The sequence below is a fragment of the Etheostoma cragini genome, chromosome 8 (assembly GCF_013103735.1).
Source record: "Etheostoma cragini isolate CJK2018 chromosome 8, CSU_Ecrag_1.0, whole genome shotgun sequence".
NCBI classification, from domain to species: domain Eukaryota; kingdom Metazoa; phylum Chordata; class Actinopteri; order Perciformes; family Percidae; genus Etheostoma; species Etheostoma cragini.
In genome coordinates, this window is record NC_048414.1 from 18027367 (window position 1) to 18043664 (window position 16298).

The 16298-nt window shown below is 39.2% G+C and overlaps 1 protein-coding gene across 3 annotated transcripts in view; it reads left to right on the top strand.

The window, feature by feature from the left end:
- Positions 1–16298, top strand: part of cdh13 (cadherin 13, H-cadherin (heart)) — a 358407-nt gene that overhangs the window by 110131 nt on the left and 231978 nt on the right. The window contains exon 1 of one of the 3 annotated variants that reach the window (XM_034879250.1): positions 12683–12992. The exons of the other annotated variants lie outside the window; for them this stretch is intronic. Within the exon in view, the coding sequence (XP_034735141.1) occupies positions 12947–12992 (46 nt within the window). The 5' untranslated portion in view covers positions 12683–12946. Of the gene's footprint in view, positions 1–12682; positions 12993–16298 lie in introns of those variants that run through there. 3 annotated transcript variants of the gene reach the window in all.

Here is a 16298-nt window from a genome sequence, read left to right on the forward strand (position 1 = left end):
GCACAGGGACGGCAGTGCCAAGACCCCATCTGCAATCATGGTGCAATTGGCAATCGTTTGATATACTATCTCTCTCTCTCTCTGTCTCTTCTGTTTCTATCCTCTGCCTCTCCCCCTTTCTCTTTCCGTCTCGCTCCCCTGAAGAAGATCACTCTTACTTCCTTCCTGTATTGGAGTGTCGTCTCCGACTAACCTACTTACCAGAGAAGAAATTTACATTTCTGATGCAAATTACAGTACATCTGATGAAGTGTGTCTAACAAACATCATTCACTGCACTCCTGGAATGGAGAATAAACTCCACATGTTTTATTCAAGAAAAGCTGTTCACTAAGAGAGTGTTCATCAATTAGTAACTGGATGTTTTTTAATTGCAGCTTTGAAGGACTTTAGGGAACAGGTTTTGGCAAGCAGATATAAACTGTCAAGTTTAATATTACATTATTCTGACCAGACGTTGGCACATCTTGATTGGGAAAGGAAGTGATGGACTGAAATGATCACAGACCGCAGTCAATCAGAGCAGTTTGCGTCAGCTGGGAAGCTGTTCCGAAACATTTTGTAGATTTAAACTAGCTGCTCTGTTTCTGCTTCATCATCAGTGGCACATTGACCAATCGAACGGGGCGATTGAGGTCCTTCCCATGGATTTATAAAAAAGAACCTTGACACTGTGTTCCTTTAGGTTATTTAATCATGCGGCTCTGCTAGACATTTGAAATGTTTTTGGACTGAAAGGATCCCACTCACTGATTTACAGATGTCTCGTTTGCCATGTAAGTCTTTGGGACAACGTCTTGGAAGTTGTACTTTCCACTGTTTTGGCTGTCAAAATGGACCCTCCCCAAATAGTTTTTAACAGAGTAGATTTAATTTCCTGAATGCTGGTTCCTTTGAACAGGCGGTTTGATACTTTTATCTCGCTACACTAGCATTAGAAAAATGATGTGTACATTGTAATATCATCCAGAGGAAGCGGGTGGCCCCAGATAACACATTTGAAGATATTAAAAAGATAAATGTTCAGGATTTGTATTCGATGACTCATTCAGAATGTTTAATAATCATTTCACTGCTCATTGTTTATTACAACCTTAAAAATCTATTTTTGCTTGCATGCATTGCAATTTCTGTTAACCTTTTGGACGCAAGACCAATTTGTGTAAAATCCAGTTTACACAATGGAAGGCGAGGTAATGTCAGAGAGAGTGGACAATTTGTTTTCCCAATTTTTAATTAACATTTTTAATAAATGTTCTACTTACTTGTTATTATGGATCCTACGTCATTTCTAGGCAAGTCCCACCCTACAAAGCAGCCCGATTGGTTAGGGTTAGGCACTAACATTGAGTGGTTAAAGTTAAGATAACCAATTGGTCAGAGGATAGGACCTGAACAAATCAGGTTACGTTATCTTGCATGAGCACGGACGCCTGGCCAATGGTAGCATGTGAAAGCAATAGAAGGGCGGGTCTTGCATAGAAGTTGCGTGGCTTCCATAGTAACGCTTCATTAACACATATGGGCCAAATGGAGTTAGCTAGCAAGCTCTTGTGGAATAATTCTATGAGAGGGTTCAATTATTTGGTTATTTGGTATACTCAATTTGATCAACTCTTTAGGGTGTCACTTGTCTAATACTTTATATCCTGTAAGTGATGTAATTGTTTTGTGTCCTATAAGATCATCAAGCTGATTTAATCGCATTAGATAATGAGGGTTGTCATTTTATCACCGGCAGTAAATGTTCTCTAGCTCTTTATTTACACGGTCTATTGTAGGTAATGAATGTGTGCCTTTATGTGTGAGTGTGCGATTGTAAAACTAGGGGTGTGTTTGTTTTTGGGTGTGTGTGTGAGTGTGTGTGTGTGTGTGGCTGCATGTTATTTTTATAGTCTTTCGTCAGCAGCAGCTGCAGAGGACAGCCATCAAATGAGCCGTAGTTCTTTCTTTCTGTGTCACAAACAAACCATCAGTGTCGGTACCTCATTATTTTATTGCCCCCTCCCCACACATTCCTTGTGTATTTTAATTCCTTGGCACTACAAAAAGTATTATTCTTATTATGAGCTGGAAAAAAAGGTGTTTCAGTCACATAGGCAGCTGTTTTGTGCTATTTTCGAATACCTGTTCCCTCATGATATACCTACAATAACATGTGCACCCAGCCGGTCCCTGAGTTTTCTCTTTTCAAACAGAATACGGGTCCCATTCAGAATCAGAAAGGTTGTTTTGTTCATTTGGGTCAAACCTCCCCTACCTGCTTCGTAATCATACTGAAAAAAGTTGATGCCCCCACACTAAATTTGACAACCTTTCAAGATCCTTTTTAACCCTCCCTAATTTGTATGTCTGTGTTTAAACCAAACAGTGCATGGGGTGACACGTTGTGCCAATATTTTGTGTTTATTCTCAGTAAGGTATCTGGATTTATATCTGCATGTGTTCAACCAGCAACATTTCTGTATTTGTATTAAGATAAATTCAGAAGTGAGCAGGGTTAAAAACTGAAAACGATGTGGCTTAGACTGAAACATTGAATTCACCCATTTTGCCTGCTTCTTGTTTTTGTTATATCACACAGACGTAAGACCGTTACCAGGGTTTTCAGTGACTTATTACATGTATGTTATATACTGTATACAGATTATTTTTAAAACTCAATTACAAACATGTCAAGTAACTACATACAATGAAAAGGACGTGGAACATACATTATGTTGTTTCCATGGTTAATGGATCAAGTCATTTCAAGACTCTTCAGTTTTTCGTCAGCTAACTTCCCGCTTCATAGTCTCACATAAGAGCAAATTAAACAACCGACCGAAGGAATGGCCTGTCAGAAGAGTATTTCCTCAACAAGCTCAAACTTCCCCGGCCTCCATTACTCCTTTTACCTCCATCTCTATCAGTCCTCTTTCCTCTGGGTGCATCCCCAATAAATTAATATTCCGGTGAAACACCTTTGAAAATATCCAAAGAATACTCAACATCTAATAAAAAGGCACCAAGAGGCTCCAGCAGTTTGGTGTCGCACTGACCGCTACAAGAAATCATCCCTACAGCAGTGTGTCTGATAGTTTGCTGCTGTAGCACTGACATTTCCCAATTTGGGATCACTAAAAGTCTATCTAATCTACAGTATCTATCTAAAAAAATACACATGTGAAACACTTTTTTGCACTTTTCAAAGAAAAGAGTTTGGATTGTCCCTTATGGTTTCATTTGTGGGACATGCCTTTAAGGTTTGCTCGTCTAATCAAAGAGTCAGAAATGCCGTTTCATCTGTTGAGAGGTGGGAATGCCGGGCCCTACCATTCATCAAGGGCATTACAGAAATATCATTTGAGGGGAACAGAGAGCCATGGCATCTTAACCCTTGTTTTGTCTTACTGTAGACCCTGCAACGTTAAGTGTTTCTGGGTCAAAGTTTTAAGTAAAAACCTCCAGTCACTTTTGTCACTTTTCTCAAAGTTCTTTTCGATTTAGTTGGACATAATTCTTGTTGTTTTGACCAAGTTTTTGAAGCTTTCTCCAACATTTAACTTTTCCCGAAGTTCTTTCTTACTTTTTACAATGTCTTTGTCAATTGTTTCTGAGTTTGTTGGGACGTTTTGGTTGTTGTTTTTCTCCTTTACATCCTACAAATTAATAAAACACCCATTTCAATGAAAATAGTGAACTGATCAGTTATTTAACTTGTGAAGAGCGTAAGAGGGAACCATCCATGTCATGTTTTTTTACAATTTGGTTGAAGGAAATATAAAATTTCTGATTTAGAAACTTTTTGAAAATGAAAAATCTAATTTGACCCTGAGGATGACAGGAGGGTTAAAGTGCTCATAATATTCTTTTTGGCTTTTCGCCTTTCCTTTATTGTTTAATTATATATATCTATATATATATATATATATATATATATATATATATATATATATATATATATATATATATATATATATATATATATATATATATATATATATATTTTGTGTGCACGTTATAGGTTTAAAAAGCCCAAGGTCTACCCCAAAGGGACTTACCTTCTCCAACAGAAAACACTTGCCACAAACTGCTCCAAACAGTTCTATCGTAGTCCAACCTTTACTTCCGTGACAAATGTGTGTCACTTTGTAACACACGTTATAATGCTCACCTAGGCTAGCTGCTAGCATGGCACACGCTCACACTCTGCAACTGACAAGCTCGCAGTACTTACTGCGCATGTGTGTTTCCCAACAAAGATGGAATAGAAGTAAGATGCCTCACTGTGTAGCTAAAACAGAGAGCTCTTCACACAGGGTGAAAAGAGGAGCTGCAGCAATGTGCAGTACTAATTTTGGTGTTTTCTGAAAATATGCCATGTAAACCTATTTTGAGATAACCTCTAAATACAATCATTAACCTGAAAATATGTAGCTGTAATGAAGACTGGTTATCTTCCAAACCCCCAAATCCTTGACAGTGTACTTTTGACTGCACCACCAAAGGCTATAGGGGAGACCGGGGATGGTTGTAACACTTTTTGACTCAATTCCTCTACCTTGCAGAATGTTTGTGGAAGGCCACTCAAATTTTGACACAAATTACCCTCATTTGTCTACTACAAATAGCAACGTTTTTAAATTCTCCAACTATATCACATAATTCATTATTTGATGTCAAATACAAGAAGTACCATTGTTACAACCTACCCCACTACCAGGTAAGTTGTAACACAACCTGGGGTAAGAACTAAAAACTGAGACTACACCACAAAATATGCATCTATGCAAGTGTATTGTGCTACACTAAGAACAAAAATAATTAATCACTGATGACCTCAACAAGACCTTTTATCCAGACATTTTAAGTGAACTGTGAACTCCCTCTCTAAGGGAGGTAATGATAGCTGCTGTCACAGAAATGACAGAATAACTTTGTGTCAAAAGTTTAGATCTCAGCCGTATGCTACTTTCTTTGGCTCTTGGCACAGAGCCCAGCATGGCTCCTCTTGAGTGGCCAGGGAAAGTGCTGAGTAACTTGGCCAGAGCCTCAGGGGCTCAACCTGGGTGTAACTGGCTTCCTGAAAGCCCATCGATCTGCCTGAATGCTTGAATGCCTCGCTGGGTGCCTGTGTGTTGCTGGGTGTCGACTTGTGTGGGAAATTACGTTTACTCATGGATTTGTGTTTGTTTGGCTGTACATATGTGCACACTTATGTGTGTTTGTGTATGTGTGTGTCTGTACGCAAAGCTTTTTGATTGACAGGTTTGGGTCTTGTTGCAGATGGCAAGAGTTTTTTTTTCTGCTTGGATGTTAAACGGTTTGGCAAATATCTCCTCCTCTGCTTTGCCAGAATAGACCTTTTAAAACCCCCATGACCTTATTTGCACATATGCTACAGGTACACTGGTAGTTTAGCTGCTCAGGAAATAGGTATAATTGAAGCCAAACACACAACACAATCACATTTGGTTGTTATGAAAAATATCGAAATGTATGTAAAAAAAAAAAAAAAAAAAAAAAAAGGTAGAGAGAATTAGTAACATAACTAGTTGTGTGTGTGTGTGTGTGTGTGTGTGTTTAATGTCTCTTCTCTTCTGATTAAAATGAAACCATTTATTCCATAGAATAGCGATCAAACAAGTAGAAAACCTTTGGAACAGTAGGTGGTTACTAAGGTAACAACTGGCAGAGTCTCCAGGCTGCGTTCAGCAGCTAACGTTAGCAAGCTAGCTAGCTCTTTACACAATGTACCATGGATGTGTTAAGTCATGTAGGCTTCTGTTAAAAGTGACCGCTGTTGAACGGAGATTTAGTTGAAAACCCAAGACACGGCGACAGCAATGGCTTCTCTTTAAAGTGGTACGGACAGTTTTCTTTGATAGAATGCAGTGTCAATAAGGACGAGCTTTTCTGCAACATGTGCAGACATTTCCCCATCGGAGCTGACAGCAAATCAGCGAGAGAGGAGGCCCTCATAGAGGTAACATTAAGTACAACGGGCTCCAAGATTTTTGTAAACTTTGTAAAATGGTGAACACTGATGATGGCTTCTAGCTGAAATACGTTGGTGTTTTGCCCTTATCAAATAGAAGATAACTGCTCTGTGAGTGACGTAGTTTTTACGTTTTCTTTGATCCTGTCACTGCTGTGGATTCCATACACTGTCATAATTCAAACAATGCTTGGCTGGAATTTTTCACTCTTTCATTTTCTGTTACTGCTGGCAGCACATTTGCTGCTCATTATCTGTCCATAGTCCTGAGGCAACAATGCTCTTATGAGTGCACGAGGATGTTACACGTGTGATTTTGGTCTGATGTAGGCTATATGTCACGCAGTATGTTTGCTGTTGGGTTCATGTTAAGTTTCCACAATGTGAATTAAAATGGTTATTTTTATATGTGCAGAGCCAATGCTGCTGGCTCTGCCAGTGCAAATAAAACTTCTACCTCTTTTTGAAAATGGCCTACTCACTTTTGTACCGGCAAGCCCAAAATACTTTTTCTGTCTATGCCACTGGTTCATTCTCCACAGTCCCGCATTGCATGCTATTGGTCTATATGTAGCCAATGTGGTAATAATGTATTATAAACAGCAAGGCGAGGCAAGGCAGCTTTATTTGTATAGCACATTTCAGCAACAGGGCAATTCAAAGTGCTTTACACAAAATCAGTTTAAAAAAATAAAAACAGATAAAACACGTGAATTAAAAAAAAATATAGAAACATTAAGACACATAAAACACAAGAATAAAAGTTACAGTGCAGCAGAAGAAATTAAACATTAAAAGAACATCATTTAAAGAAAGGCAACATCAAAAAGAAAGGTCTTCAGCCTTGATTTAAAAGAACTGAGAGTAGCAGCGGCTCTGCAGGTTTCTGGGAGTTTATTCCAGATATGAGAAGCATAAAAACAACGCTGCTTCTCCCTGTTTAGTTCTGACTCTGGGGACAGAAAGCAGACCTGTCCCAGATGACCTGAGAGGTCTGGGTGGTCCGTAGTGTAGTAGCAGATCAGAAATGTATTTTGGCCCTAAACCATTGAGTGATTTATAAACTAGCAAAAGTACTTCAAAATCAATTCTTTGAGGCGCAGGAAGCCAGTGTAAAGACTTCAGAACTGGAGTGATGTGATCCAGTCTCTTGGTCTTAGTGAGGACCCGAGCAGCAGCGTTCTGAATCAGGTAAATGTTGAGAAAATGGAACTATTCGCATGAGTTGTAAACAAATGAGTTGTAATTTAATTGTGTACCAGTCCTCAAAGGAAGCTTTAATCAAAGCCCTAGGCTTGCCTTTTTTAATTGTTTTTGGACACATCCTTCCATATCACATTACTTGTATTAATAATATTGTGTCAATTTCAGTTTCAGTATAACGTGAGCAAAAGCCCCAAATTTTAAACCCTAGCAGAATTAAATAACGTGTTTGATTAGCAATAATATGAATTATAATAAGGTGTGCCTTTCAAATTTGTCCCATTGAGATAAAATATATATTTTACAATGGGGAGCTGGCCAAGAATAGCGGCAACACAGAGTTTCAATTGTTTACATAAAAGAACATAGATTTGAGTAACATTAAAAATGTTTAAACATTTTTTTTTTTAAATACTGTATATTCGCCTCAAAAGACAAGTGGTCATTAATTTAAAATTGGAGGTATTTAAAAGTAGAAAGAATTGCAAAAGTAGAATTTCTATTGAAAAAATTCAAACAATTTTCACATCTTAGTAGTAACTTTGTGTGTTCCAAAAACTGTATAAGGAGCGTGACAGCTTTGGTGATAGACCCGCATATCTGGGAACAGTGAAGTGTGAGGCCTATCATACATATGTAGTGTATGCACAGAATTTGTTTGCAACGTACTGTATGTGCAAACCCATTCTTGCCAGAGTTCAGTTAATTGCCGGTATTTACTTGTTAATTTTGCCATTCAAGTTTTACCAACAAGAGAATCGCAGAAAAAAAGCCCTGAAGAAAGTTATTAAGAGAAGGTTTTGAAAAAGACCCAAATATAACCTATTCATACGCCTATTTATTCTTTTTCCTACAAGAATAGGGTAAAGATTTTAACTTTATTTTTTTGATGCTTGATACTACGGAGGTACTTCGGTCGGTGTCTAAAAGTATTGAATTTGGTACCCAACTCTATCTGTATATGTGGACATTAGGACATGCTGTACATGTATCAATTTACATTGGAAATCAACTGAACTTTTACATATATTGTACAAAGTCTGTACATGTAATGTACAAGTTTAAAATGAGGATATAGGGAAGGAGGGGAGGGCATAGTTTCCCAGCATGTGGGAGAAGCAGAAATATGGTATATAATATTTATAGCTGTGGTAGATTTAGAAGTCAACCAAGAGCACAGCACTGCAGCAGTATTCAATGTGCGCTCACTGACACTCTGTCTGTGATTCAGAGCTTCCTCTGTTGCTCCTGTAGTGCCAGATGGTAAGTCAACTGCTATCAAATGTATCAAAGGATACAAAATGACTTCTGACCTCTATAATTTATTTTGTTTCTGCTCTAGAGAAACTAGACGTCAGTATGACATCAACCTCGTTTGAAGAAAAACCTTTTAATTCGCAATCTTATGGACAAATACTAGACTACCACGATCCTTAGAGTAACAGCCATGTCTCTGATTGGTGGAACGCAATGTTACCATGGAAATGTTTTACAGCCTCAGCGAACCAGAATACGGCTAGAGCGAGCTTCTACTACTGAAATCTATGATAGTTTCTGTACACAGTGTTGTCCCTTTGTCTTTTTTCATGGTTGTGATTCATTACGTAGCTGGTTGGCTTGTTGTCAGGCTTAAAACTCTTTAAATGAGCATTTAATGAAACGTCAATGGAGATATTAAACGTGGAAAAACCCTTCCGTAACTAGAACCGTTGGGTCACTGTTTAGCTCTATTCTCTTGTTTGCCCATTTGTTGCACTGCATGTTATATGTGGTATACTAACGTTGCCGGGATGTGCAGTTCCTACATCAATCTACAGCTGATGGACCATTCAATGTGTCTTTATATGACTGTAGCAATGGTTCTGTGTCTCCCTTCTGCCAGCTTATATCACTATCATCTGTGGGCATCCATCCCTGCCCTGGCAGGAACGCTTTGCCCTGCAACTCACAAACAACCAGGCTGATTGGAGTTTGTTACTGTGCTCGCAGAACCCTCACTTACTCCCTTCAGATCTGTTGCTGTGGTTAACCTTGTCAAGCAAGGCTTCAGGGGTTCTCAGTCGCATAGATACACTGATACCTTTCCATTTGTATTTTCACATAAAAACTGGGCAAGTAGTACTATAATGGGTTTTGAAAAAATGATTAAAATAAATTCATATTCAAGTAGGTTTAACATTGAAACCGGCGACTTCAAAGGCAAAGCCTGCAGGCCTAAACATTTCTAGTGTGCATGGAGACAGCACGATGGTTACTGTTGCTGGCAGTGTTATGCATGATGTTTACTGTGGAAAACCTTGATATATTTACATATTTTTTATTGTTTCTGACTAGCTGACCAATACATGCATTCATTTATTAGATGCAGGTGAACTGTGTTTTCTATGCTTACCTTCCTTGCTTACTTACCTTGCTTTATATGGAGGCATAATTATGTAAGATATACACTTTTTTCTGTCAGAAATGTTAAAAGTGCAATTTCCAGTCATTATCTGCCTTGGATCTCTTTTTGAGGCGCTGCTGGTTTTAATGAGGCTTTGATTTTGTGGGTGTTGTCTTCTGTTTGAGGTTGTGACTGTAAGCAAAGCAGAGGAGCTGGTCTGTGACTTATTTTGCATTCTGATGAACGCGAGTGATTATAAACAAAAGTGATGCAGCCCGTCGGGGGAAATACACATTGTAATTATGGAAGAGAAAAGATGCTCAGAAAACCTTATTAGATTCTAATGAGCCCAAGGTTCTTTCTTGTTTGCCTTGTTCTGTCAAGGCTGAATATTATAATCGCTAATATCCAAATTAAATAAAACTGTGAAACAAACAAAAACATATAGATGGATGGATGGATGGATGGAGGGATAGGTAGGTACTTAGACTTCTCAGATGCCCTCCATTTATCAAGTGGGTGATTTACACTGCAGTAATTCAATGCTGCATGCAGTTAAAGCCAAACTTCTCTTCTCCTTGTCAATGTGCACGGTTTGGTAAACACCGTCAGCTATTTGGGCAGTGAACCCACAGCACCTGGAGCAATGCTGACTTCTGCGGCCTGGCTATTGTGATGCAGATGCAAGGCCAACTGCTTTGCATGCATCATAACATCTGGCCAAAACTAAGACGCAGGGCTTAAGTGTGCTGCCCACACAAAATCACAGTTTACTTTATGATCCTTAAATGTGTTTTTGTTAGCCGTGCTAGAGAAGGCCATAAAGGTCTGTCAGTCCACCATTTTGGGCCACACGGATGATGATTGCAATATCATTGTGTGGAGTGACGGGATGGATCCCAAGTCTCCCGTTTGATATATCCTTGCTTGAACGGAAGTCGTTCTGGTCCGCCTTTCGAAGGCTAGAAACGTGGAAGCTATTTAGGACCTGGGATCTACACATGGTCTCCAGAGGATGAATTGTCGTGACTTTGTGATCCCCTGACTTTTACTGTTGCACAAACATCGACTCGATGGATTGGCATGGAATCTTTAACAGAAATTCATACCTCCCATTCAGACCTAATGACTTTGGTGATCCCTTGATGTTGACATTTGCGTCTCAGCAAATGTTACGCTCAGACGGTCAACATGGCGGTAGATTCTTGACTAGTGATGGGACAGTGAAGATGTGTGGCAGCTTTGGCTAAAATGAGATTTGAACTCAGGTCTTAAAGCACAAGACAAACTGTTAGATACTGTATGGGACCATCATTTCATGTGGTGCTGGTTTGCTGTAGGCTAGTAGTGATTACGCCATATTAGACCTCTGGTGTCAGCTTTAAATGAGACTGCAATGAATTAGTAGTGACTAGACTATTATTAGCAGGGATGGGAATAACGGCATTATAAAATAAATAATTGATTGCTCTTCCCATCTTTAAAACTTTGTTACCTTTACTGCCAAAAAATGCGGCGCGTTACTAATAGTGAAGTTGTTTTTTTCTTCAGACCGACTAAATCTCAATTTACAGCCACTTACGTTATTTGCACTACAAAGAGTTTATTTTTTATTTTTGCCATTGTGCTTAACAAACATTATTTCATTTTGCCCAGTTGTGGCCTGTTGAGGGGCAATACATTTTAAAAGTTCCAAAACATCTATGTTGTTATTTGTATCAATCCACTAGATATAATATCTACGTACATGGCCATACATTTGAATGGAGGCAATGCGATAACAAAGAGAGGATAACCCTTTCTCGCGCTCCCTCTTGAATTTCGTTTTTATTTTTCTTCTTTTTTTCTTTCCAGTAAAACGTGACAAACTGGAAGCTCAGTTTCCCCTCCCAGAGAGACGGCCAGCGGACTATAGGACCGAGTTAACCGTCTCTGGTTGTTGACTGTGACAACAAGGAGCCTTGTAGATCAGTGTAACAAACCAAACCATCAGATCACTACCAAAGCTGCCTCTGTATTTAGCAGGAAACAAAACCTTTTCCTGTACATGGTATAATATGGAGATTTTAATTCAAATGTGACGGCTGTACCAGATAGCTTCAACTGTGCACAGTTTTTAGAATGACTTGGACTCAGCTGCTAAGCTGTTAGTCACTGATCTATTTTGTAAGTGCCAGCTTATCATAATCAGCTTTTGCACATTTCTAAGCTGGTGATTCAACACAATCTCTGAACCTAAAGTAAATAATTTCAAAAATGTCAGCATTGCACAGTGTAACTTCTCTGCTGTTTTTATTATAGCTTAAAATAAAAACGCTAACAATAGAAATCTTTTGTAAGGGCATAAGTTGACAGTGACATTCTTTAGCCCTGCTATTTGTAAGAAGACTCAAATGGCACATATCGTGTTATAGCTAGCGGTTTTTTGTTAGCTTAAATGAGTTGTACACCGGGACAGAGAACTGCCACAAAACAAACAAAACAGTGATTGTTAATAATAAGGGACAATGTCTCTGTAAAATAATTAGAGGAACAACTTTTTTTCTGCTCTTATCAGAAGTTCAATTTGCACATTGTAGCCTACTTGAAATGAAGGCATTTTCTTTTGAATGGACAATCCCATCAAAGATAAATGTCAAAAGCTTTCCTTTGATAAAGTTTGTACTGCGAGAGGTGAAAACATGCTGTGTTTCAACCAAACTCTAAAATATGTTGTCAAGGAAGATTTAGTAGTTACCAGACTTTGCAGATGAGATCATTAACAACCTATTAGGTTGAGAAAATTACAATCTGGCTGGATTTACATTTCTACCAAAGCTCATTTCCTGTTGCAAATTTTGACTATGCTCATGTGGAGATACACACGTTTGTTTTCTGAAAACATACATAGGGAAGGTTTTTTGGGGGGGGTAACAGTAGGTTGCAGTCACACGCAGGAGGAGTTGTCTCTCACTCCTCCCTAGAGTAACGAAGTACAAATACTTTGTTACCTTACTTAAGTAGAAATGCTGTCAAACAATTACAAATATTTAATTGCAACAAAACGGATGCGTGAGGTAAAGCTGTTTTCACACATACAGGTAATTTACTTGTTCCTCACTTGAACAGTTCAAATCATTTTACCACTATTGTGCAACCTCGCCCCTATTTTCACCTGTTGCTGAGTAACGTATATTAACATCCCATGGTCTCTTGAATGTAGCATACCTGTAGCAAGCTCTTTCTTAGTAACTAGCGGTAAAAACAAACGTCGAAGAAGAGCTCCTTGCTACAGAGCGGCAATTGCTGCAGACCAACGTCGCAGCTCGGTCCTATTAGCAGCTTTTAGTAGATGTGTTGAGCCGAAAAAGAGTTTCTCAACACCGCCTCTGGTGCCCCGCATGGTGCTCCTTCAGGTCAGCGGTAGCAGTAGGAAATTACGGTTCAGTAAGTAATGAAACGATTAGTGTGTAGCGTGCCTGTTGTTGTGTTTCCGGTCTAGCTAGATTTCTAACCCTAGGCTACTAGTTGTTGCGACAGCATGTGAAAAAACTACAAAGTTTGCTAGGCTAAAAACAACGTTAATCTCGCGATAAAAAGAAGTGACGCCTTCAAAATGACTTTGCGTTAACGCCGTTAATAACGCGTATAAGTGACAGCACTAGTATCTATAATTTACTGGTGTAATTATTTTACAGCACTTTTTACTTATACTCCTTACATTTTCACGCAATTATCTGTACTGTCTACTCTTTTCATTTAAAAAAAATAGCCACTGCTCTTTCAGTTTGGCTTTTTTAGATAAAGTAAATTTAATTGTAATTGGATGAGAAGTATAAACATAAAACCATTCCGACACCCTATTTGTTGTACGTGATCCATCGCAACTGCACATTACACAAATCACTTCACACTCCTCCTGTAAGGATAGGTATGTAGCCTAGTACCAAGATGTCTGCGGCAGAGACTTGAGAGAACTTGAGCGTAATGTCCCACCAGCGAGGAGGTTGGTAGCCAGGCCCACCCAGCCCACCCAATCTGAGTTCTTAGCGCCACCAATGACAATAGTGATTGATCTAAAGAAATGCCAATAAACCAGAGCACATTTTTCTTCCATCCCGGAATGCCGTGTGGACTAGCCAGAACCCGCGGCGTGTGGACGGTCTGGCAAAGCGAGACTAGGGTGGCAGTAACGGTGGAGGTGGGGGATCTTAATCTGTTAAACCCGAGGTGAAACATTCTGCCCCCGAGTCGGCAAAACACTTTAAATCGTTATCTTTGTAGCTAAAAAGCCAGAACCTTGTTACCACTGAATCCCAATAATGGGTCTTACACAATGCTCTGTGATAGAAAACTCTATGGTAAAATTCAATTCAGGGTGTAAATACATTTTCAAAGGCAGCTCTCTCTCTAATGCCAAGTGATTATTTGAGAACGGTGTTCTCCTGAGCCTTTTTTATGAGGCTGAGCACACTCTGTCTGGTTAGACACGGCAGCTATCAGCTATAACACACCCATGCTGCCACCTTTGAGATTACCCCTCTGATTCCCATCTCTCCCATCATGAAGACTTGACATTTAGTTACAAGACAGAAAATTGTCTTCAAAACACCTCTAAGGAAAACTTCAGTGTGTGACAGAGGAGAGGGGGGGGGGGGGGGATCCAATTTTTGTGGCTGACAAAGAGAGTGGAGGAGCCAATGTAAATACACTTTGATAATTTTGGATGTCAATTAGTGTTGCTTCATCACTGAGAAGGCGATAATCTCGATTGCAGTTATATGTGTAGGTGTTTTGATTTCTGTTTTGTCTTCTTACAACATGTTATGATGTTTGATCTCTTAGAAAGTAGTTAACATGATGATGAACAAAACATATTTATTCTTAAGAGTATATGGGGAAAGTGGCATAGGCTAACTAACACATGCAGATAAGTGTAGATGTTGTTTGTTCTGTAGTATTTCTTTTTCTTTTTCTAGGTGTCAGTATTTAATTCTCATTTCAATAATCCTGACAAAATGTGGTGTATGTAATTCTTTTTTGCTAAAAGCTTAAATGAAAGCGTTAAAGTGGTGTTTTTGGTGCCAAGTACGCTGATGGAACGATCAAGCCCAGAGTAACCATGGGCCCCGGTGACCGAGTTTCTGGAACATTTGTCATTCGCAGACTCCACAGGAGATTTTGGGCCTGAAAGGAACTTGAATGTCAAACGTTGAACCCACACACCAACCCTCTGTCTCCCACTGAGTCATCGAGGAGGGAATTTGGTGACCCTAATCCTTGTTGTGCGCCGTTTTTTTAACCCTGAGTCAGCACTCTGAAGAAAGAAAGTGGGTGTGCAGTGGTGCTGGTGGTGAGCTGGGTAAGTTGCGTTCTGTCATTGTTGCCTGACTTCAAAGCCGCCAGCTCACCATGCTGTTCTCTGAAATCCCCCCAAACCTGACAACATTAGAATACCATCAAACACTCTGGCTGCCTTTGAAATGCCACTGACACTGTTTGGCGCTGCAATTTGCAGACTCTAAAGAGTGCACCCATGTTATTGAAATAAATCTGAGGCTTGTAATGGGAATGGAAATGAACACATCTTTCATGCTTTGGCTTAGAAGTGCGAGTTGAATATTGAGATGGAGCCTTGTTTCCTTGGAGAGTGGGTTGTTGACTTTGTAGCTCTCTCTGTGTCCATTGTACACTTGCCTTTCCTGTCATTTTCTTTTTTGTTCCAATCTCCCTTTTTTTCTTTCTCTACTCCTCTGTTCTTCATTTTGGTATTCTGTTCTTACCCTCATCCAGATGGCGAAACAATTCTGTCCAGAAGGCTTTTAAAAGCTGCAGTGAGCGAGATAAAAGAAGCCAGACTAGTCACAAAGGTGAAGTGTACTAAATGAGTGCTTTGATAGAATTCTGTCTATTGACTTGGACTTTTTCAAGTTTCGCTTGCTGATTGGCATGATGGAGGGTAATCATGATGGACCTGTATGGATTGATTACCTGTAGGGCCCTATTTTAACACACAGCGTAACTTCCAACTTCCAGGCTTTTTGGAGCTAAATATATCAGTTGTTGCATCTAAATATGAATGTCAGTAACGTTAGTGATTGTGAGTGGTTTGCTACAATTACATTTCTCGTGATGAATCGGTGAAAACACCTATTTGTTTCAGATTCACAGATTTGTCCTAAGCGCTCCCATGGGCAATTCTAGGATGAGAGCTTTAGGGGGGCTCAGACCTTAATGAGAATGTGACATGGATACAGTGCCTCGCAGAAGTGGTAACATCATCCTGCTAAATCAGAAATCTTACTAAAAACCATGAATATATGTATCTTTTTTTATTATAGAAGAATCAACGCAAAATTTCAAACATATGAAAAAACTACAAAAGTCCTTTTAGTACCAGAATCCGATGAAATGATAATGAGGTGTAAACAATAAATAAATAATAAATAAAACTTTCCTTGATCGGGTTACAGGTGCATAGCATCGGCAAGAGCAACACAGGATACTAAACCTGGCTCTTTGAACCTGTAATTGTTGGCCCACCGTCACTAACAAGTTCACAGACTCTCACTTTAAGCATGAAAATTGTTTTTTATTATAAAAAAATATTAATTAGTTAATTAATTAATTATATAATTTTAGATGAGATGAGCTTGAGCCGCTACCTCTCTTCAGTCCCTCTCTAGTTTGTTAGACCTTACGTGGTTGTGGGCGCGCGTTGAGCCTCCATTAACAGTTTGTAACAGAAATTAA